This window comes from Triticum dicoccoides, chromosome 4A (genome assembly GCF_002162155.2).
Source record: "Triticum dicoccoides isolate Atlit2015 ecotype Zavitan chromosome 4A, WEW_v2.0, whole genome shotgun sequence".
Taxonomy (NCBI): Eukaryota; Viridiplantae; Streptophyta; class Magnoliopsida; order Poales; family Poaceae; genus Triticum; species Triticum dicoccoides.
In genome coordinates, this window is record NC_041386.1 from 583,500,798 (window position 1) to 583,526,075 (window position 25,278).

The 25,278-nt window shown below is 41.9% G+C and overlaps 1 protein-coding gene across 1 annotated transcript in view; it reads left to right on the top strand.

The window, feature by feature from the left end:
- Positions 1 to 1,139, top strand: part of LOC119286980 (putative ABC1 protein At2g40090) — a 5,752-nt gene extending 4,613 nt beyond the window's left edge. Inside the window, exon 11 of the mRNA XM_037566455.1 lies at positions 656 to 1,139. Coding sequence (XP_037422352.1) covers positions 656 to 856 — 201 coding nt within the window. The 3' untranslated portion in view covers positions 857 to 1,139. The remainder of the gene's footprint in view (positions 1 to 655) is intronic.
- Positions 1,140 to 25,278: the final 24,139 nt, after the last annotated feature.

The following is a 25,278-nucleotide window of genomic DNA, read 5'->3' on the forward strand; positions in this document are numbered from 1 at the left end:
TGAATTTCATCGTATGATCCAGAGTTAAAAGTTGTACTGTAAAATAACCGATATATCATAGGAAGCGTGCAATTGAACTATGGAATCTTGTCATAGTTTTTACACAGGCTTGAACTAACAACTTTAGGAGTAATAAGATCTCCACGATGTCCTTACTTAAGGTGTTCTTTCTTTTATAACCTCACTTCGATGAATCCATCTTTGCCTGTGCTATTCTTTTCTACAAAAAGTACTACTACTTCCATTCCAAAATTGATATTTTGAAAAGGTGCCTTCAAGCTTTTCTTTAGCTTTGTCTGAATATTTAGAAAGATTATCAAGGTTAGCCAATCAAACTAATATCATCAGATTTTCATGCTAAACACATTTCATAATTCTTTGTTTCTCTTCTTTTTACTAATCTATTGATATAAAAAAAAATGAGCATCGAAGTCACATCTTGGAGACTACTCTGTTCTAAAGTACTCCCTTTGTCATCAAAATGAATAAAAGGGGATGTATCTAGATGTATTTTAGTTCTAGATACACCCCTTTTTGTTCATTTTGATGACAAGTATTTTCGGACGGAGGGAGTACATGATGGAGGGAGTACATGAGATTGTTAGTTTATTATTATTTGGCCTTCCGCACCCATTAACAGTGAACTGATTTGAAGGTTGGAGGGTCTACCCCGGAATCATTTGAGATCATTGCACGAGCATCTTCTGAAGCTGTGTTTGAAGCTAAAAGGATGGAGAAGAGGTTCTTTCTATACAGATTTATAATATGGCTGGAGGAGCTTTTGAATGAACTTCACCTATTTGGAATGAAGCTGTGGTTGCATTATCAACAACCAAGGAGGATACTGGCTGGGTAAAAGCAGCTCGGCATATCAACAGTTTTTTGACTAGTGTAAATGCAAAATTGGCATCTAGTTCCATGAGAGAAATATATGGCATTTGGTGTAACATTGCCTTGTTTTTTTATGCATTATTCGGCATATCAACCATGATTGATCTTAGATCTTCCTTGAATGTACACCTCCCTATAGAAGAAGAGATGACAGTTTTGAGATAGTGTATGTTCGTTCATTTTGGTAGGTGGATAAAGTATACAAATTGCCATCACTGTATAGTGTGAATGATCAAGCTCTTGTTCCATGATGTGTTTTCATTCTTCACTGCATGTTTTATTTTGATTTAGTCAGTACCCTCTAAAACATCGATAAGTGCAAAATTCGTCTGCTCAAAATAGAAGTTTCTCTTTAGTCCTGTCGATGCGATATTTTGCTGGTGATAAACAAGTTCCATAAACAAGGCCAATATCTAATTCTTGCTCTCTGCACCCTATTTTAAAACTGGTCTTTTGGACTTGTATAAAATACTCCCTCATGTATCTAGACATGTTTTAGTGTTAGATTCATCCATATCTAAATAAATCAAAAACAAGCTTTTTTGGACGGAGGTACCTTATTTTTCCATCGTAAGTAAAAATATGATTTCAGGTAGCAGATTAGTAACTAACAAAAATGACAAAAAATCTTGCAACACAATTTTCCATTACAATTTGCAAGCAGCAGAGACGATTGAGTTCTGAAGATTCTTCTTCCCTAGACTACACCGATCAAATCCAACCCAATTCGCGCTCTCGCTGAGGTTGCCCCCCTGTGGTCACCGCAGGTCTCTGAGTGGGTATCCAGTCCAGCTCCGGTGATCCCCGCCGCTCCTTGCGGCTGCCGTCGGGCGGTGACTGCTTCCGGTGCTTCCTCATGTGCCCGCCGAGCGCCTGCCCTGAGAGGCACTCCTTGCCGCACACCTCGCACCTGTGTACTTTGCTGTGGGGCCTTCCAACAGCGACCGCCGAGCTGCCATTGCCGCCGGCCTCCTCGACAACTTCGTCGCCGCCGTGACCACCGTGGTTCGCTGCACCGGTGAATATCTCCTCGTTGATGTTGCCCACATTGCGCCCCAGGAAGCCTCTGGTGTCGGCGTCCGGATGATGTGCTGCAAAGTCCACCGTCTTGTTCCCAGCCGCGGCCTTGTCCTCGCCGTGAGCGGCATTGCCATCGGCAGCCTCTTGGCCCACCGTGGCCAGCTTCTCGCCGCGGTCACCATTGCCACCACCGGAAACGTTCTCTGGGCTCGCTGCCGCGGCGATCGCGTCCTTGGCCTTCTTCCTGTGGCCCAAGTGCACGTGCCCGCCGAGCGCCTGGTGGCTGCCGAAGCACCTCCCGCACATGTTGCACAGGAAGCGCCTGGGAGCTCCCGCCGCCGCTGCCACCACCGGCGTCTTCTGCTCTGCCGTCACGTCCCGATGCTGCGTTCCCCCGCCACTCCCCTTGCCATGCACGGCGCGCTGTGCCTTCGGCTCCACGCCGTGACCGCGACGCTTCTTGTTCTTCTTGCCCAGATCAAAAAGATCGCCCCGTTCCGGGCAAAACACGGCGGGCTCCTCGCTCCCAGACTCCTCCCCGGTCGAGGAGGCGCCGCGCGGCGCTGCGAGGCTAAGCCGAGCCTCCTTGTCCTTGGCCGCCACCGGAGGGTCGTCGGCGAGTAACATCTCCCGGAGACGCCTCTTCCGCCCGCCGCCGCCGCCGCCTCGCCCGCGCGGCGGCATCGCGTCTTGATCACCATCTTCGCTCGCCTCCGCCGGCGCGGGCTGGCGCGCGAGGAACACGAAGCGGTCGACGTCGTCGTCGTCGTCGGAGTCCGAGACGTAGCGCTCCTCCTCGCCGGCTGCTTCCTCCTCGACGAGAAAGCTCGGGCGGTGGTGCCGGAGCGGATCTCCCGACATGGCGATGGCGGTCATGTGTGGTGTGGCGGCGGTGGTGCCCTAGTTTGCGCGTATATATAAGGAAGGAATAGGGTCGCGCCGATCGGGAGAGGGAAGCAGCTGCTTGCCTCGCCTGGATGTGGCTGCTGTGCTGGGTACGGTACGCACGCACGGTCGGATGCGAGTCCCAGTCGGACCCGAGTCGGGCGGCGGATCCTCTTCTCACCATGTCTGTCTTTGACACGGTTTTGCGTGGCGGCGCAGCGTGAATCCGCGATCCTGATTCCAAACCTTTTCTGTCAAGAAAGAAACACAACACAAACGCAGATGCTCGTATACATGCACATATATTCATTTCTATAAATACACACACACATTTTATCTATATGATCATTTCCGAGCGACTGAGCAGGCAGGTCTTGAGAACCAAGATTTGCTTTGAATCACTGGAAAAAAGAATGGACCACCTAGTCAACTGAAATCAAAATTCAGTTTGAAACTTTTTGTAGCATTAGCCGCGCGAGAAAATACGTAAATTTTTCAGCTTCGACTCATTTGAAAGTTTTGCTAGTTCGGCTATGTTGGCGAAATCACTTCTTGTTTGAAGCCTCAAGTTCACCTGATTGATTGCCGAGGAGGTTGAAGCCGAAATCTAGCCGGCACAATACACGAATTCGGGCACAGAAAATTATAAAGGCACAAATTAATTTTAAGACCAAGTCAATTGGCACCAAAAGACTTGACTTATTCAAGCATAATCTTTTTTTACATAAGCTATTCGGTATTTTTGAGCTCATGACACTGCTAACCTGTTATGTGATTTCAATCCTGGAAGCAAGACTTCTTGGTCGAGGTTGAGCATGGGGTGTTGCACCCACAATTTTTTCGAAAAGGCAAAGTATCACGGATAAGTGTTCCTGAAGAAGATTTTGATCCTCATGCTGGCCTTCCAGCCCGGCCTGACTCTTGGGGGCTACTGGATCCGCGTTTATTCAAAGGCAGTAAGTCAATTACCGAGGAGATTCGATCCTCGGGTCGTCCATGTTCTCCGTCCTAAGTCTTGGGGGCTACTGCATCGACATTTCAAGCCTGACATCAGGTTGATCGATGAATCCTGTAGAACCGAGCTTGCGGGCTATTTGTGAAGGACATATGCCCTAGAGGCAATAATAAAGTTGTTATTTATATTTCCTTATATCATGATAAATGTTTATTATTCATGTTAGAATTGTATTAACTGAAAACTTGATACATGTGTGAATACATAGACAAAACACCGTGTCCCTAGTAAACCTCTACTCGACTAGCTTGTTGATCAAAAATGGTTAAGTTTCCTAACCATAGACATGTGTTGTCATTTGATTAACGTGATCACATCATTAGAAGAACGATGTGATGGACAAGACCCATCCGTTAGCTTAGCATAATGATCGTTAAATTTTATTGCTATTGCTTTCTTCATGACTTATACATATTCCTTTGACTATGAGATTATGCAACTCCCGGATACCGGAGGAATACCTTGTGTGCTATCAAACGTTACAACGTAATTGGATGATTATAAAGATGCTCTACAAGTATCTCCAATGGTGTTTGTTGGGTTGGCATAGATCGAGATTAGGATTTGTCACTCCGAGTATCGGAGAGGTATCTCTGGGCCCTCTCGGTAATGCACGTCATAATAAGCCTTGCAAGCAATGTGATTAATGAGTTAGTTGCGGGATGATGCATTACGGAACGAGTAAAGAGATTTACCGATAACGAGATTGAACTAGGTATGGAGATACCGACGATCGAATCTCAAACAAGTAACATACCGATGACAAAGGGAATAACGTATGTTGTCATAACGGTTTGACCGATAAAGACCTTTGTAGAATATGTGGGAACCAATATGAGCATCTAGGTTCCGCTATTCGTTATTGACTGGAGAGGTGTCTCGGTTATGTCTACATAGTTCTCGAACCCGTAGGGTCCGCACGCTTAACGTTCGATGATGATTTGTATTATTTGAGTTATGTGATTTGGTGACCGAATGTTGTTTGGAGTCCCGGATGAGATCACAGACATGACGAGGAGTCTCGAAATGGCGGAGAGGTAAAGATTCATATATAGGACGACAATATTCGGACACCAGAAGTGTTCTGGGGGTACCGGGTACGTATCGGGTCACCGGAAGGGATTTCGGGCAACCCCGGCAGGCTATATGGGCCTAATTGTTGGGGAACGTAGTATTTCAAAAAATTTACCTACGATCACGCAAGATCTATCTAGGAGATGCACAACAATGAGAGGGTAAAGTGTGTCTACGTACCCTCTTAGACCGAAAGCGGAAGCGTTTATTAACGCGGTTGATGTAGTCGAACGTCTTCGTGATCCAACTGATCCAAGTACCGAACGTACGACACCTTCGTGATCTGCACACGTTCAGCTCGGTGATGTCCCTCGAACTCTTGATCCAGTTGAGGCTGAGGGAGAGTTCCATCTGCATGATGGCGTGATGACGGTGATGATGAAGTTACCGACGCAGGGCTTCGCCTAAGCACTACGACAATATGACTGAGGTGTAAAACTGTGGAGGGGGGCACCGCACACGGCTAAAGATCAACTTGTGTGTCTTTGGGGTGCCCCTGCCTCCGTATATTAAGGAGGGAGAGGGAGAGGCAGCCGGCCCTAGGGGCGCGCGCCAAGGTGTGGAGTCCTACTAGGGACTCCCTAGTCCTAGTAGGATTCCACCTCCCACACGGAGTAGGAAAGGGGGAAGTGAGAAGGAGAAGGAAAGGGGGAGGGCCTTCTCCTAGTCCTAATCGGCCTCCTTCCCAAGGGGGGGGGGGGCGCACCAGCCCCTTGTGGGCTGGTGTGCTTCCCTCTTTTGGCCCATAAGGCCCATAACTTCTCCCGCGGGGTTCCGGTAACCTCCCGATGCTCCAAAAAAAATGCCCGAACCACTCAGAACCATTCCGATGTCCAAATGCAACCTTTCAATATATGAATCTTTACCTCTCGACCATTTTGAGACTCCTCGTCATGTCCGTGATCTCATCCGGGACTCCGAACAAGCTTCGGTCATCAAAACACAGAACTCATAATACAAATCATCATCAAACGTTAAACGTGCGGACCCTACGGGTTCGAGAACTATGTAGACATGACTGAGACACCTCTCCGGTCAATAACCAATAGCGGAACCTAGATGCTCATATTTTCTCCCACATATTCTACGAAGATCTTTATCGATCAAACCGCATAACAACATACGTTGTTCCCTTTGTCATCGGTATGTTACTTGCCCGAGATTCGATCGTCGGTATCATCATACCTAGTTCAATCTCGTTACTGGCAAGTCTCTTTACTTGTTCCGTAATGCATCATCCTGCAACTAACTCATTAGTCACATTGCTTGCAAGGCTTATAGTGATGAGCATTACCGAGAGGGCCCAGAGATACCTCTCCGATACTCGGAGTGACAAATCCTAATCTCGATCTATGCCAATCCAACAAACACCTTCGGATACACCTGTAGAGCATCTTTATAATCACCCAGTTACATTGTGATGTTTGATAGCACACAAGGTGTTCCTCCGGTATTCAGGAGTTGCATAATCTCATAGTCAGAGGAACATGTATAAGTCATGAAGAAAGCAATAGCAATAAAACTTAACGATCATTATATTAAGCTAACGGATGGGTCTTGTCCATCACATTATTCTCCTAATGATGTGATCCTGTTCATCAAATGACAACACATGTCCATGGTCAGGAAACTTAACCATCTTTGATTAACGAGCTAGTCAAGTAGAGGCATACTAGGGAAACTTTGTTTTGTCTATGTATCCACACATGTATCAAGTTTCCGGTTAATACAATTCTAGCATGAATAATAAACATTTATCATGATAAGGAAATATAAATAACAACTTTATTATTGCCTCTAGGGAATATTTCCTTCAGTCTCCCACTTGCACTAGAGTCAATAATCTAGTTCACATCGTCATGTGATTTAACACCAATAGTTCACATCTTTATGTGATTAGTTCACATCGCCATGTGACTAATACCCAAAGGGTTTTACTAGTGTCAATAATGTTGTTCACATTGCTATGTGATTAACACCCAAAGAGTACTAAGGTGTGATCATGTTTTGCTTGTGAGAGAAGCTTTAGTCAATGGGTCTGACACATTCAGAGCCGTATGTATTTTGCAAATTTTCTATGTCTACAATGCTTTGCATGGAGCTACTCTAGCTAGTTGCTCCCACTTTCAATATGTATCCAGATTGAGACTCAGAGTCACCCGGATCGGTGTAAAAGCTTGCATCAGCGTAACTCTTTACGACGAACTCTTTATCACCTTCATAACTGATAAATATCTCCTTAGTCTTCTAATGATAATTTTGACCGCTGTCAAGTGATCCACTCCTGGATCAATATCGTACCCCCTTGCCAAACTCATGGCATGGTACACAATAGGTTTGGTACACAGCATAGCATACTTTATAGAACCTATGGCTAAGGCATAGGGAATGACTTTCATTCTCTTTCTATTTTCTGCCGTGGTCGTGTTTTGAGTCTTACTCAACTTTACACCTTGCAATACAGGCAAGAACTCCTTCTTTGATTGTTCCATTTTGAACTACTTCAAAAATCTTGTGAAGGTATGTACTCATTGAAAAATCTTATCAAGCATCTTGATCTATCTTTATAGATCCTGATGCCCAATATGTAAGCAGCTTCACCGAGGTCTTTCTTTGAAAAACTCCTTTCAAACACTCCTTTATGCTTTCCAGAAAATTCTACATCATTTCCGATCAACAATATGTCATTCACATATACTTATCAGAAAGGCTGTAGCGCTCCCACTCACCTTCTTGTAAATACAGGCTTCATCGCAAGTCTGTATAAAACTATATGCTTTGATCAACTTATCAAAGCGTATATTCCAACTCCGAGATGCTTGCACCAGTCCATAGATGGATCGCTGGAGCTTGCACATTTTGTTAGCACCTTTAGGATTGACAAAAGCTTCTGGTTGTATCATATACAACTCTTCTTTAATAAATCCATTAAGGAATGCAGTTTTGATATCCATTTGTCAGATTTCATAAAATGTGGCAAGTGCCAACATGATTTGGATAGACTTTAAGCATCGATACGAGTGAGAAAATCTCATCATAGTCAACATCTTGAATTTGTCAAAAACCCTTTTCGACAAGTCGAGCTTTGTAGATAGTAACACTACTATCAGCGTCCGTCTTCCTCTTGAAGATCCATTTATTCTCAATGGCTTGCCGATCATCGGGCAAGTCCACCAAAGTCCACACTTTGTTCTCATACATGGATTCTATCTCAGATTTCATGGCCTCAAGCCATATGTCGGAATCTGGGCTCATCATCGCTTCCTCATAGTTCATAGGTTCATCATGGTCTAGCAACATGACTTCCAGAACAGGATTACCATAACAATCTGGTGCGGATTGTACTCTGGTTGACCTACGAGGTTCGGTAGTAACTTGATCTGAAGTTTCATGATCATCATCATTAACCTCCTCGCTAATTGGTGTAGGCATCACTGGAACTGATTTCGGTGATGAGCTACTTTCCAATTCGAGAGAAGGTACAATTACCTCATCAAGTTCTACTTTCCTCCCACTCACTTCTTTCGAGAGAAACTCCTTCTTTAGAAAGGATCCCGAGGAGATTCGGCCCTTAGGTCGGCCATGTTGCCCGACCTAAGTCTCAGGGGCTACTACATTGTTGTTTTAGTCAAAAATTATAAGTGGAATGAACAATCCGAGAAGATTTGACTCTTAGGTCAGCCATTCTGCCCGACCTGAATCTCGGGGGCTACTAGATCAATGATTTTAAATAATAAGCTATACTTGAGGAGATTCGATCCTCGGGTCAGCCATTCTGCCTAACCTGAATCTCCGGGGCTACTGCACCGGTGTTTTCTCCTAAGACTATATTATACGACCCGCAGTCCATCTTGTGTCAAGCCAGACTACAGTTCGGGGGCTAAAATATGTGAAAGTGCTAAGTTATTTGTGTGACTCATGGCGCAGACCGAATCTAGTGTTGATTTGCACCTTGAGGGCTATTGCCGATATAACTCTGCAGTGAGTAAATTGCATCAATCAGAATTCCTTTTAAAGCAGAAACTCATCCCGCTAGAGTCTAATTCATGGAAATTAATTCCGCGGAGGCCGGCTATCTACAACAACAAATCAAGACCGGAGTGGTTGATCCAAATTCAGGAAGCAAGCCATCCATAGGAGGTCGGCGACGAGCACTGCTACTTGTGAGCTGTGTTGGATTTTCCCCCAAGAGGAAGGGTGAGCAATGTAGTAGCGAATAAGTAGAACCAAGGTTATCAAACCAATAGGAGAACCAAGCAAATTCTAGTGAACAGTACCTGCACACACAAGAGAAAATACTTGCACCCAACACGGGCAAGAGGGTTGTCAATCCCCTTGAACTTGTTACTTGTAAGGATTAAATCTGATAGTGATAGATAGATAAATTGAAAAGGAAAATAAAAAGATTAAAATTACAGCAAGGTATTTTTGGTTTTAGTAATATGATAAAAGTAGACCAGGGGCATAGTTTTCACTAGAGGCTTCTCTCTCGAAACACAACATACGGTGGGTAGACAAAGTTATGACGATATTCATGTCAATGATCATGTATATAGGCATCACGTCCGTGACAAGTAGACCCAAACGATTCTGCATCTACTATTATTACTCCACCAGTCGACCTCTATCCAGCATGCATCTATGGTACTAAGTTCATAACAAACAGAGTAACGCTTCAAGCAACATGACATGACGTAGATAGAATAAAACCAAATAGTATGAAAACCCCTTAATGGCAACAATACAAATACGTGCCTCGCTACCCCTACTGCCACTGGGTGAGGACACTACAAGATTGAACCCACTACAAAGTACCTTTCCCACTGAATATGAATCAATCTAGTTGGCCAAATCAAACAGATAGATCAGAGAGAAATTCAAAGCTATAACAATCATGCATAATAAAGTTCAGCAAAGACTCCATTACTTTCAATGAATATTCGAAATCATAAACCCGTAATTCATCAGATCCCAACAAACACACCGAAAAGGATTACATCGAATCGATCATTAAAGAGAACATTGTATTGAAGATCAAAGTGAGAGAAGAAACTATCTAGCTACTAGCTATGGACCCGTAGGTCTGTGGTGAATTCTACCTATTGAGCATTGCGTTGGTTTTCCCTTGAAGAGGAAAGGGTGATGTAGCAAAGTAGCGTAAGTATTTTCCTCAGTTTTTGAGAACCAAGGTATCAATCCAGTAGGAGACTACACGCAAGTCCCTCGTACCTACACAAACAAATAAGAACCTCGCAACCAACGCGATAAAGGGGTTGTCAATCCCTTCACGATCACTAACGAGAGTGAGATCTGATAGATATAATAATAATAAGATAAATATTTTTGGTATTTTTATGATATAGATTGAAAGTAAAGATTGCAAAATAAACGGTAATAGAAATAACTTGTTGACGGGAGATTAATATAATGGAGAATAGACCCGGGGGCCATAGGTTTCACTAGTGGCTTCTATCAAGATAGCATAAGTATTACGGTGGGTGAACAAATTACTGTCGAGCAATTGATAGAAAAGTGCATAATTATGAGAATATCTAGGCATGATCATGTATATAGGCATCACGTCTGCAACAAGTAGACCGAAATGATTCTGCATCTACTACTATTACTCCACACATCGACCACTATCCAGCATGCATCTAGAGTATTAAGTTCATAAGAACAGAGTAATGCATTAGGCAAGATGACATGGTGTAGAGGGATAAACTCAAGCAATATGATATAAAACCCTTCTTTTTATCCTCGATGGTAACAATACAATACGTGCCTTGCTGCCCCTACTGTCACTGGGAAAGGACACCGCAAGATTGAACCCAAAGCTAAGCACTTCTCCCATTGCAAGAAAGATCAATCTAGTAGGACAAACCAAACTAATAATTCGAAGAGACTTGCAAAGATAACCAATCATACATAAAAGATTTCAGATAAGAATCAAATATTGTTCATAGATAAACTTGATCATAAACCCACAATTCATCGGATCTCGACAAACACACTGCAAAAAGAGTTACATCAAATAGATCTCCAAGAAGATCGAGGAGAACATTGTATTGAGATCCAAAGAGAGAGAAGAAGCCACCTAGCTAATAACTATGGACCCGAAGGTCTGAAAAATAAACTACTCACACATCATCGGAGAGGCTATGGTGTTGATGTAGAAGCCCTTCGTGATTGATTCCCCCTCCGACGGAGCTTCGAAAAAGGCCCCAAGCTGGGATCTCTTGGGTACATAAGGTTGCGGTGGTGGAAATAGGGTTTCGTGGTGCTCCTGGATGTTTTCGGGGTATATGGATATATATAGGAGGAAGAAGTAGGTCGGTGGAGCCACGAGGGGCCCATGAGGGTGGAGGGCGTGCCCCCTGCCTCGTGGCCTCCTCGTTGATTTCTCAACGTCCACTCCAAGTCCCCTGGGTCACGTTTGTTCCAAAAATAACTCTCCCAAATGTTTTATTCCGTTTGGATTCCGTTTGATATTCCTTTTCTGCGAAACACTAAAATAGGCAAAAAAAATAGCAATTTGCACTAGGCCTTGGGTTAGTAGGTTAGTCCAAAAATAATATAAAAGTGCATAAATAAGCCCATTAACATCCAAAACAGATAATATAATAGCATGGAACAATCAAAAATTATAGATATGTTGGAGACGTACCAAGCATCCCCAAGCTTAATTCCTGCTCTTCCTCGAGTAGGTAAATGATAAAAAACAGAAATTTTGATGTGGAATGCTACCTAGCATAATTATCAATGTAATTTTCTTTATAGTGGCATGAATGTTCAGATCCGAAAGATTCAAGACAAAAGTTTAATATTGACATAAAAATAATAATACTTCAAGGATACTAACTAAGCAATCATGTCTTCTCAAAATAACATGGCGAAAGAAAGTTCATCCCTACAAAATCATATAGTTTGGTCATGCTCCATTTTCGTCACACAAGAATGCTCTCATCTTGCACAACCCCAATGACAATCTCAAACTTTTTTCAACTTTCACGCAATACATGAGCGTGAGCCATGGACATAACACTATGGGTGGAATAGAATATAATGATGGGGGTTGCGTGGATAAGACAAAAAAGGAGAAAGTCTCACATTGACGCGGCTAATCAATGGGCTAGGGAGATGCCCATCAATTGATGTCAATGCAAGGAGTAGGGATTGCCATGCAACGGATGCACTACAGCTATAAATGTATGAAAGCTCAACAAAAAAAAACTAAGTGGGTGTGCATCCAACTTGCTTGCTCATGAAGACCTAGGGCATTTGAGGAAGCCCATTGTTGGAATATACAAGCCAAGTTCTATAATGAAAAATTCCCACTAGTATATGAAAGTGACAAAACAAGAGATTCTCTATCATAAAGATCATGGTGCTACTTTGAAGCACAAGTGTGGAAAAAGAGGATAGTAGCATTGTCCCTTTTTATTTCTTTTCTTCTTCTTTTTTTAGCCTTTCTCTCTCTTTTTCTTTTTTTGGGACAATGCTCTATTAATGATGATCATCACACTTATATTTATTTACAACTCAATGATTATAACTCGATACTAGAACAAAATATGACTCTATATGAATGCCTCCGGCGGTGTACCGGGAAGGGCAATGAATCAAGAGTGACATGTATGATAAATTATGCATGGTGGCCTTGCCACAAATACGATGTCAACTACATGATCATGCAAAACAATATGACAATGATGAAGCGTGTCATAAATGAAATGGTGGAAAGTTGCATGGCAATATATCTCGGAATGGCTATGGAAATGCCATAATAGGTAGGTATGGTGGCTGTTTTGAGGAAGATATAAGGAGGTTTATGTGTGATAGAGCATACCATATCACGGGGTTTAGATGCACCAGCGAAGTTTGCACCAACTCTCAAGGTGAGAAAGGGCAATGCACGATACCGAAGAGGCTAGCAATGATGGAAGGGTGAGAGTGCGTATAATCCAGGGACTCAACATTAGTCATAAAGAACTCACACACTTATTGCAAAAATCTACAAGTCATCAAAAACCAAGCACTACACACATGCTCCTAGGGGGATAGGAAAAGACCATCGCTCGTCCCCGACTGCCACTCATAAGGAAGACAATCAAAGAACACCTCATGTTTCAAATTTGTTACACAACGGTTACCATACGTGCATGCTACGGGACTTGCAATCTTAAACACAAGTATTTCTCAAATTCACAACTACTCAACTAGCACACTCTAATATCGCCACCTTTAAACAATTATCAAGTATCAAACTTCTCATAGCATTCAATACGCTTTCTATGATAGTTTTTATTATACCCATCTTGGATGCCTATCATATTAGGACTAGTTTCATAACCAAAGCAAATTACCATGTTGTTATAAAGGACTCTCAAAATGATATAAGTGAAGCATGAGAGATCAATAATTTCTATAAAATAAACCACCACCGTGCTCTAAAAAATATAAGTGAAGCACTAGAGCAAAATTATCTAGCTCAAAAGATATAAATGAAGCACGTAGAGTATTCTAATAAATTCCAATTCATGTGTGTCTCTCCCAAAAGGTGTATACAGAAAAGATGATTGTGGTAAAAAAGCAAAGTCTCAAATCATACAAGACGCTCCAAGCAAAACACATATCATGTGGTGAATAAAAATATAGCCTCAAGTAAAGTTACCGATAGAAGAAGATGAAAGAGGGGATGCCTTCCGGGGCATCCCCAAGATTAGGCTTTTGGTTGTCCTTGAATTTTACCTGGGGTGCCTTGGGCATCCCCAAGCTTAGGCTCTTGCCACTCCTTGTTCCATAATCCATCAAATCTCTACCCAAAACTTGAAAACTTCACAACACAAAACTTAAACAGAAAATCTCATGAGCTCAGTTAGTATATGAAAACAAACCACCACTTAAGGTACTGTAATTAACTCATTATTTATTTATATTGGTGTTAAACCTACTGTATTACAACTTATCTATGGTTCATACCCTCCGATAGTAGCCATAGATGCATCAAAATAAGCAAACAAGACGCGAAAAATAGAATCTGTCAAAAACAGAACAGTCTGTAGTAATCTGTAGGTTTCGAATACTTCTGTAACCCCCAAAATTCTAAAATAAATTTCTGGACGTGAGGAATTTATCTATTAATCATCTTTAAAAAGAATCAACCTAATCTCACTCTCCAGTAAAATATGGCAGCAAATCTCGTGAGCGCTAAAGTTTCTGTTTTTTTACAGCAAGATCGCAAAGACTTTCCCCAAGTCTCCCCAAAGGTTCTACTTGGCACATAAAGGTGTTGTCAATCCCTTCATGGTTACTTACGAGAGTGAGATCTGATAGAGATAATAATAATAAGATAAATATTTTTGGTATTTTTATGATATAGATTTAAAGTAAAGATTGCAAAATAAACGGTAATAGAAATAACTTGTTGACGGGAGATTAATATAATGGAGAATAGACCTGGGGGCCATAGGTTTCACTAGTGGCTTCTCTCAAGATAGCATAAGTATTACGGTGGGTGAACAAATTACTGTCGAGCAATTGATAGAAAAGTGCATAATTATGAGAATATCTAGGCATGATCATGTATATAGGCATCACGTCTGCAACAAGTAGACCGAAACGATTCTGCATCTACTACTATTACTCCACACATCGACCGCTATCCAGCATGCATCTAGAGTATTAAGTTCGTAAGAACAGAGTAATGCATTAGGCAAGATGACATGATGTAGAGGGATAAACTCAAGAAATATGATATAAACCCCATCTTTTTATCCTCGATGGCAACAATACAATACGTGCCTTGCTGCCCCTACCATCACCGGGAAAGGACACCACAAGATTGAACCCAAAGCTAAGCACTTCTCCCATTGCAAGAAAGATCAATGTAGTAGGCCAAACAAAACTGATAATTCGAAGGGACTTGCAAAGATAACCAATCATACATAAAAGATTTCAGAGAAGAATCAAATATTGTTCATAGATAAACTTGATCATAAACCCACAATTCATCGGATCTCGACAAACACCCCTCAAAAAGAGTTACATCGAATAGATCTCCAAGAATATCGAGGAGAACATTGTATTGACATCCAAAGAGAGAGAAGAATCCACCTAGCTAATAACTATGGACCCGAAGGTCTGAAATAAACTACTCACACATCACCGGAGAGGCTATGGTCTTGATGTAGAAGCCCTCCGTGATTGATTCCCCCTCCGGCGGAGCTCCAGAAAAGGCCCCAAGCTGGGATCTCTTGGGTACAGAAGGTTGCGACAGTGGAAATAGGGTTTTGTGGTGCTCCTGGATGTTTTCGGGGTATATGGATATATATATAGGAGGAAGAAGTAGGTCGGTGGAGCAACGATGGGCCCACGAGGGTGGAGGGCGTGCCTAGGGGGGTAGGCTCGCCCCCCTGCCACGTGGCCTCCTCGTTGATTTCTTGACACCCACTCCAAGTCCCCTGGATCACGTTTGTTCCAAAAATAACTCTCTCGGAGGTTTTATTCCGTTTGGATTCCGTCTGATATTCCTTTTCTGCGAAACACTGAAATAGGCAAAAAAACAGCAATTTGCAATGGGCTTGAGTTAGTAGGTTAGTCCCAAAAATAATATAAAAGTGTATAAATAAGCCCATTAACATCCAAAACAGATAATATGATAGCATGGAACAATCAAAATTTTTAGATACGTTGGAGACGTATCAGTGAATTACTCACACATCATCGGAAGGGCAACAAGGTTGCTGTAGAAGCCCTTCGTGATTGATTCCCCCTCTGGCTGAGTACCGGAAAAGGCATCTAGATGGGATCATGGAAGAACAGAAGCTTGTGGCAGCGGAAAAGTTGTTTCGGGTTGCTCTCTGTTGGTTTGGGGATTTATGGGAATTTATAGCACTAGAATTATGTCAAACGGAGCTGCGTGGGATCCATGAGTTCAGGTGGTGCGACACCCTCTCTGGGGCGCGCCGTGTGAGCTCATGGCTCTGCCGTAGATCTTCCGGCATCCCCCCTGAATGTTCTAGGGTCCGTTCTAGTCCAGAAAAAATCACCGTAAAGTTTCATCGTGTTTGGACTTCGTTTGATACTGATTTTCTGAAAAGCCAAAAACAAACAAAAAAGCAGAAACTAGCACTGGACACTGGGTTAATAGGTTAGTCTCCAAAAAATGATATAAAATTGCATATGAAGTATCTAAGATTGGTAATATAATAGCATGAAACAATAGAAAAATGTAGATATGTTGGAGACGTATCAAGCACTATGCGGGAATTCAGCCCACGGAGGCCGGTTGCGCGGGAACTTTTTGTGGTGCAGGTCGGTTGTCTTCATCGAAAAGTCAATGCCAAGGTTATTTGTTCCAGTTCGGGTAGAGCCCGACAATTGGAGGCCGGTTGCAAGCTGATACTCTCAGGGGAGGCCTCAGTGAACTGGTTTCAACCTCTGCGGATTAAACACGATGCATAGTCTAACTTTCCGAGGTCCGACCAAGCTTGAAGACTGGTTCAGGGGCTACTTACGGTGTTACGGTCCAGGGTGACCTCACCATGTTAGGGGATGCTTCGGTGAACTGGTTTCAACCTGTGCATATTAAACACGATGCATAGTCCAACTTTCTGAGGTCCGACCAAGCTTTAAGACCGGTTCAGGGGCTACTGACGATGTTACGGTCCAGGGTGACCTCACCATGTTAGATGCCAACCTGGTTGGCCGACCCAAGGACCCCTAGGTCGGTTCTGCCATGGACCACTATGTCGTCCCATGGCGCTCTACAAAGAAGATTCGAGGATCCTTGTTATTCAAGACAAGGAATCTATATCCGTGGAGGACTCCCCTCCACAGACATAGCCGACTACAACTCTTTTGTAATTCTAGGCCTCTGATATCTTATATAACCCGGGGCCGAGCTAGTCGATGGACCCCATCTTAGATAACAGTCAATCCCTTGGTATTGACTTGTACTTTCTACACACACCAACACAATATATGTGAGCTGGAGTAGGGTATTATCTCTTGATCTCCTCAGTGAGAGACCAAACCTGCATAAAACCTTACTACTTTTACCATCCAGCGAAGTCGCCTAGCAAGGATACCTCTACTCCCTTAGGAGTTGTTGGATTCCCCAAAGAGGAAATGTGACGTAGCACAGTAACAAATAGTATTTCCCTCAGTTTAACTAAGGTTTATCAAACTAGTAGGAGGCACCACACTAACAACATTAGCATCACCTTCACACAAACAAACGAAATTTCTTGCACCCAACAAAGGCAAGGGTCGCACTCCCCTTGTTCTTGCTAGTTTCGAGATTAAAATCAAACAGTGATAGGCAAAGCGGCAAAAACAGTAAAAGAAAGTAAAGAGTAATTTGTAGGAGTTTTTGTATTGATGGAAGAATAGACCCGGGGCCATAGGTTCACTAGAGGCATCTCTCTCGATAGCATATAGAGGCATGGTAGACAAATTGTTGTTGGACAATGGACAGAATAGCACAAACTATAACTATGATCATTCATGGCATAATATCACATAGGCATTACGTCCGTGATAAGTAGATCGTTAATCCAACTGCATCTACTATTATTACTCCGCCCCAAGACCGCTATCCAGCATGCATCTCAAAGTATTAAGTTCATGACAAACAGAGTAATGCAATAAGAAAGATGACATAATGTAGACATGAAGAGATCAAACCAAACCCCACCGCTTTACCCTTAGTGGCAACAACACAATACGTGCCTTCGTCCCTCCTATCACAAGATAAGATCACCGTAAGATTGAACCCACTACTATGCATCACACCTCTGAAGATCTACTCATCTTTCTTGGCCAAAGAAAACTCATAGATCGGAAAGCATACATAGCTATAGAATTACACAAAAAGTGGCTCAAAGGAATCAATATAAATCAATGAACAAGCTAACCATAAATTCACAATTCATCGGATCCTAACAAATACATGGCAAGAACTACATTGTATGGATCTCCGAAGAGATCATTGTGTTGAAGATCAAGAGAGATAGAGGGAGAGAGAGAGACATCTAGCTACAACTATGGACCCGTAGGTATTGAAAGAAATACTCACACATCATCATGGAGGTAACTATGTTGATGATGATGGCCTCCCCAATGATTTCCCCCTCCGGTAGAGTGCCAGAAAAAGGCTCTAGATGGGATCGCTTCAGAGTAGAGGCTTGCGGCGACGATAAAATTGTTTCGGGTCTTGCTCCGAGGGTTTCAAAACATATGGGTATTTATAGGTCAAGAATTAGGGCAAACGGAGCTACGAGCGGCCCACAAGTCAGGGTGGCGCATCCTACCCCCAGGGCACCCCTTGCCTTGTGGGGCCCTCGTGGGTCCTTACCCGAAGCTTCTAGGGTCTCTTATTGTCTAGAAAAAAAATCATAGCACAATTTTGTCATGTTTGGACTTCTGTAGGTACGGATTTTCTGGAAAACCAAAAACATGAAGAAAAAAACAGGAACTGGCACTGGGCACTAAATTAATAGGTTAGCCCAGAAAATAATATAAAATGGTATATAGAGCATACAAAAGATATAATATAATATCATTTAACAAAAAAAATATAGATATGTTTGAGACGTATCAATACCCTACCAAGGGATTTGCCGGATCCAACTCCGACAATGATCTTGGTGAACACCTTACAAATTCATTGAGCTTCTTGAGCATAGTGTCGTCATCCTCCTACATTATGAAAAACAAGAAAATTCCACATTTTAATGAATCTCACTATAAGTTGCTCCAAACTTGCTCAAAATTTCTCAAATTACTACACATAATATGCGTGATGTTGTGTAAAAAATCAAAGAATTCTGGACACTTTTTTGATTCAGAATTGTGGCCAAAATTTGACTGAAAATGAAAATTTGATGAATCTCAAAAATTATTACTCCAAACTTGATAAAACTTTCCCAGATTACTATAGATAATATACTTGATGTCGTGTAAAAAGTTTAAGCGATTCTGGGCACTTGTCAAAAGTTTGGCCAAAATTTGGCTGAAACTAATAATTCGATGAATCTTACAATTTGTTCCTCCAAACTTGATGAAAGTTTTCCAAATTTCTAGACATAATATGGTTGATGTTGTGTAAAAGTTTCAGAAAATTCTGGACACTTTTTGGGTCAAAATTTGGCTAAAATTGAAAATTTGATGAACATCACAATCTATTTCTCAAAACCTGATTAAAATTTCCCATATCACTTCACATAATATATTTTTGTGTTAAACTTCCATAAAAATTCATGCAAACTTTTTTGGGTCAAAAATTTGGCCAAAATTTGGCTGACATTAAAACTAGCTGAATCTCGCAATCAATTTCTCCAAACTTGATGAAATTTTCCCGGGTTACTACACATAATATGCTTGATGTTGTGTATTTTTTAAAATCTGGCCACTTTTCTTTTGGGTCAACATTTGGGTTGAAACTGAAAATTCGATGAACCTACCATCTGTTTCTCCCTTGATGAAACTTTCCTAGATTATTACACATAATATGCTCACTATTGTGTACAAATTTCAGAAAATTCTTTGCACAACACACCAACACATACACATATATGCCAAATACTACCTCCGTCTGGGGTAATTTGGTCCCCCTCGTATTTTGTGAATTTCAATTTGTTCCTTTCGTCTGGATTTATTGACTATGAAAATATAAGTTGTATGTCACAAAACTTATATTATTGGATTCATATTCGAAAGAGGTTTTCCAATGAGAGGGATATGAACTCTAAATATGATAGCAATAAATCTTTTGTTGAAACTACTACTTTTAGAGAACATAGTGCAAAGTTGATTTCAGAATACTTGTTGATCTTTGCAAGTCTTTCGCCTCCCATCTTAATTTACCAAATACTAGTTGGGCAAAGTATCATTAACCATTTAAAGATATTGATAAATGAAGGAACTATGTTGATAAAGAAATACATGTTAAAGTTTTTAAAACCGTGGAATCTATGCATTACGTTGAAAAACCTCCCTATCTTAAATATTAGGGAACATTCTTTGGTTTCCAGAGTTACGAGCAAGAGATCGGATAAAAGTAGAATACCTTCCGAGCGATTAGATATACACCCTTAAGTAGCTCCAATTAATGAATTAACACTAGTGGAAAAAAGCCTAGCTATGGAGTGGCAAAAAGTGCCTTGCTGGCATAGAGACCCAAAGCCACCAATATGGCACCAGTGAAAACAGTTTAGTGTTGGCGTTGGCAGACGCGTCAGCAGTATTTTAGTACCGATGGCATCCACCTGGCTAACGCCAGCTATATATTGTTTTATCTATGGCGTTTGTTGTGAGGCAATGCCAGTAATTTGTATTTTTTAGCAATAAAAAAATACCCGGCGATTAGTATATGTGCAGGCATTTAAACTTCTAGTGGTAAGTCTCAAATTCACAAAATATACCCATCTATTACTACAGTTTTCAGTAACTAGCTTGCTACTACACCTACAAGCAAAAGTTATCCGGTGGCTAGCTCTATACAAGCAAAAGTGGGGTCATCGATCTCGCAACTTGTTATCCGCGCGCTAACTAGCTACGATGAAGAATGATCCTCATCTCATGCAACTTGTTCCTACTGCTCTCTCCGTCCTTCCCGAAATAGACTTTGCGGGTCTTCAGCTCCTCCCTCTCGGCCTTCAGGAGCCATATCTGCTTCTTCATAGACTCGATCTCGGTGACCAGTAGCTGCTTCTAGTCGATGAGCTTCAATTTTTTATCGACGAGATTGGAGATCTCGTCGATCATATCGTCCTTCTCTTTCTTCAGGGAGTTATTCAACTCGTTAAGTGCCTTCATTATACTCTCCTTTGACGCGACAAGCTCACGGCTAAGCATGTCCACATCATGTACCGGTAGCTGCTGCTGGACTGTTTCTGGAGATGGGTCTCGTACATACGCCTGGCAAGTCAAATATTTGAAATCATCAATAAAGAATGGTTAGATGATATATGTATATATGCATGTGTTTGAAATGCTCATGGATGTTTTTGTAATCTTGCCTGGTTGGTGCTCGTTTCGCCTTTGTCAACTTCATCATAGGCCGCAAAGTTGCATGAGGGCTTGTAGTGGCTGTTCCACCTAGTCATGGCTGGAACTTCAAAATAATGACAAGTATAGGTTATTATGACAAGGACAGAGCTATTTTGTTACTAGTAACAGAATATTATTCTGTTACTATCGCCTCCTATATAGGGCCGATGACAAATCCCACCTCCGTCCCACCGGCTCCGGCAAAACCTTATCCTCTGTCCCCGGCTTCGGAACCACCACTCCCATCCCACCGGCTCCGGCCGCTGCCCCTGCTCCCGGCTTCGGCCGCTGCCCTTGCTCCTGTCTGCCCTGGCTCCGGCCGCCGCCCCGCTCCCATCTGTCCTGGCTCCGGCCGCTGCCCCACTCTCGTTCCCCCGGCTCCGGCCGCCGCCCCGCTCCCGTCTCCCCCGGCTCCGGCCGCCGCCCCGCTCCCATCTCCCTCGGCTCCGGCCGCCGCCCCGCTCCCGTCTCTCTCGGCTCCGGCCACCGCCCCACCCTTGTGTATACTAGGTTCAGCTGCCACCTCGTCCCCATCTCCTCCATGACCCCATCGTTGTCCAGCCTGCCTCCCCAATCCACCACACGTTGCCACTACGGCTCCAGCGTCGCCCTATGCCTCCTAAGCTCACGGTCCGTTCAAACTCAGCCACCATGCCGTTCATCACCACCACCAAAGCCCGTTCATTTGGCTCCGTTCGTGCAGCTGCCAATGCGGTCACTGGGGCTAGTCAACTGTAAGATCTACATCTCATCAGTCCAACTTCTTCCTCCGCCGCCGGTCACTCAAAAAAGAGTCGCTTGCAGGCCACCCCGTGCTTGGCCCCATGATCCAGCATTTTTGGTATAAATTTGATGAATCTTCTGATGCTCTGTTCTTTTTCATCTAGAGATTTCTGCCAATATTGGCTGTTTGTATTGCCTGTACCAGTTTAATTTTTTAAAGACTGAAGCCCAACTTGCAAACTAATAGCAGTCCTATAGTGCAACATGCATCAGATTAAAAAATAGCAAACTTGAGTTGAAGCAAGGAAACATAAAATTGCAGAAAGCAATTCGAAAAGAACTTGTATTGGAAATTGACAGAAAGTTTCGAGTCAAGAAAACGAAAATTTCAAAGAAGCAAAGATAAGTTCAGATACCCCCATCTTCCATGGAGATTGCGAGACCTCATGATTTTTGCTTGAGGATTTCTCCTTTGGGTCTGTCCACTGTATATCCTGTATAGCGGCGTCCTTTTTTCTAGTGTTTCTCTTTTGATGTTGTTAGATGTGTTTAACCCACTAATGTTCCAGGTTTCTCTATTTTATGTTACGATGGTAGTGACATTGGAGAAGAAATGTGTGTTGAGGTACAAATCTTGAATTTTTGGAGGTTCAATGCATTGCTGCTGAAAGGTACATTCTCTCAATAGTATAATGCAATTTGTTAATAAAAATAAATAGTGATTCCATATGTATTATACGAGTAGTTCATACAAAAAAAGAAGCAAAAAGCTGTGATTCACTATGTATTATATGTCCAAATTTTGTTTTATTCAGCATAAGGCTTCCAAGCATGGTTCAGTTTCAGCACAAAGCTCAGTTCAATAGAAACCATGCCGACTTGGATACCGACTTACCACTTAATAAGTTACTGGACTGACCAAAACCTTCTGTAGTACTAGTCGACATCACTATTCAAGATAAATTTTGAGCTATAAGTTCCATTTTTCTTCCTTCCTGTTTTGATACATATTTAGGAATTACCTTTGTTAATTTTGGCATCCCCCGAAGCCTTGCACCCCCGGAGAAGCCACCCGCTGGATCCAGTAGGGCAACACTGTTGACACCGATGTCGTAGTCCTCCGGTGTCGCCTTTCCCATCCCTGTCCAGGTATAGGACTCGCACCAGTCCAGATCTTCCTAGCTTCTCCGTTCAAGCTCCTCGTGCCATGCTTGATGGCCAGTTCATCATTATAAACATAAATTTCTTTCAGTTCTGAAACGTGTACAGTTCCAGGAACATTGTTGTGCAGACCAAAAAGTGTGCGATGGATATTCTCTTCACATTTTTTGTGTTTTGGAGTAAATCAACATAGATTGTTGACACAGTAGCTTCTAATTTTTTGCACTGGATTTGGAGATATGAACAATGATTGATTTTGATCAGTACTTGGTTGTGTGATATTTTTGAAACTAGGATGACCTTGACCTTCGTCTGCTCTTATGGTTTCCAGCATCATCCAGGACAACCTCGACCTACTACCACTAGTTGTTGGTGCACCTCCTATTAGCCGCTAGTTGTTACCTAGTGACATTCGGCTTGCAAGTTTAGGAATTGGCTATGATGTTGTGTGGGCATGCAACATAATTCTAAGGAAATAAATATGGAAGTTCATATATGAAGCATAATAATGCTGCGCACTCTGTTATAAGTTCTAAGGAAATAAATATAGAAGTTCATATTTCAAAACAAATGAAGTATTTTGGAGGTAAAACAAACTATTTCGAAGTACATAAATTATATTTAGGTATCTTTGTGTACTTCAATGTTACTGTACATGAACTTGTTCTTTTTATGTGAACTTGTACATTTGCCCATCCGACAAACAATTTGATTTGCACTTTTTTGGCCATATTTGACCTGTCATATTTCTCTAGTTCCATCTCGTTCTTGAGTTCTTCTGACCAAGAGCTAGTAAGATCAAACATGAATTTATACCAGTTCAAAAAACAGATTGTTGGGAAATAAGATTAAGACCAAAAACCAGAAAAGTTGTACAAAAAGAAAGTTAAAAAGCGTTTCATTGGGACCTATATAAGCAAACAATTTGCTGATCAATCGAGAGGAGGAGGTGTAGCCGGTCCACCCGATCTCCGATATCTTATTCCACCTACAAATTTTTTTTCTTTTTGAGTTCTACTCCCTCCGTTCCAGAATATAAGGTGTATTGGTTTCCGTGCAAGTCAACCATTTGAATGTTTGACCAAGATTATAGAATAAAATAACAACAGTTACAAAACCTAGTAGATAAAATATGAAACTACTTTTCATGATGGATCAAATGATATAAATTTTGTATACTGAATGTTGATATATTTTTCTAAAAACTTGGTCAAACTTGCACTCTTTTGACTTTTCAAAAAACAAATACACCTTATATAAAGGAACGGAGGGAGTATTGTTCGTCATAGGTTCACCGCTATTACCTCAGTGCAAAAGTGCCAAAAATTATTTACTATTGATTCATTTTTTATGAGAAGGTGTTAAGATGGTACATGTAGTTGGACATCTCAAATATATTGTAATGTATTTTTTGCATAGTACCTTGAAATTATGTTAGCAATTCTGAATTGCTATTGTGCTTGAAACTGAAAATGATTCTGTCACTTCTCAATCCTCGTGGACTTGATGCTTAAAATACTTCTAGAATGAATTGATTCTTGTTCTTTCATGATCAGTTCAGCAAATAATTTTTTAGTTGAGTCCAATTTCAAATTCTCATTTTAGTTTAGTCAAAAGTTTCTTATTTTAGTTCAGTATAATATCCAAGTTTATTTCAGTTCAATTCTTATTTTAGTTTTAGTTCATTTCAATTCTTATTTTAGTCACTCTATAGTCTATGGATTTCATTTGGCCTAGATTGCTAGATGTACTAACTTGTTGTGCCAAGGATATCTAAAACATTAAGTGTTGCTACTATAACTCGTTCATTGTTTCACGCCTTCCCACAAACGCGCGCCCCCACCTCCCCACCAACGTGCGCCGCCCCTAGATGTGGTGCTGATAGTAGTAGGCGCCGGTTGTGTTGGATAAAGTTCCTAGGAGCTCCCGTGATTTATACATGGAACCCAGATGATTTCGTTTCTTCATTCCCCCAAGTGCTTCAATGTTGGCTCCTTCTCGGCTAGTTCGATCGCTGTTGGATTAGGTGGGCATAGGTGTGGGTTTGCAGGAGCATGGAGGTGGATGGATACGGGGAAGTTGGCACCGCTCTTGTGTTATTTTCTCTGGCGATTGAGAAATTGATACACTCTTTTTAATGCGTAAGTTGATCTGCTCACAACATGTTTGTGTGAAAGCCAAATAGCTTGAGAATAGTAACCCGTTTGAGCTTAGCTGAGAGGATTTTGAATCATTGTGTGAGGCAGTGTGGACATGGCCTTGAGATAATGCATGCTGCTTTATTCATAAAGAGACGGTGTTGTTGATTTTATTCATAGGAAACTGAACCAAAACAGTGGTTGCTACTAGTGTTTGGAAATTATAATTACTAGAACTCTGATTTCTCACCCTTTTAATTGCTGACTAATTCTTGTAAAAAGTAGTGTTTAATCTTGCTAATTACTTTGATGTGA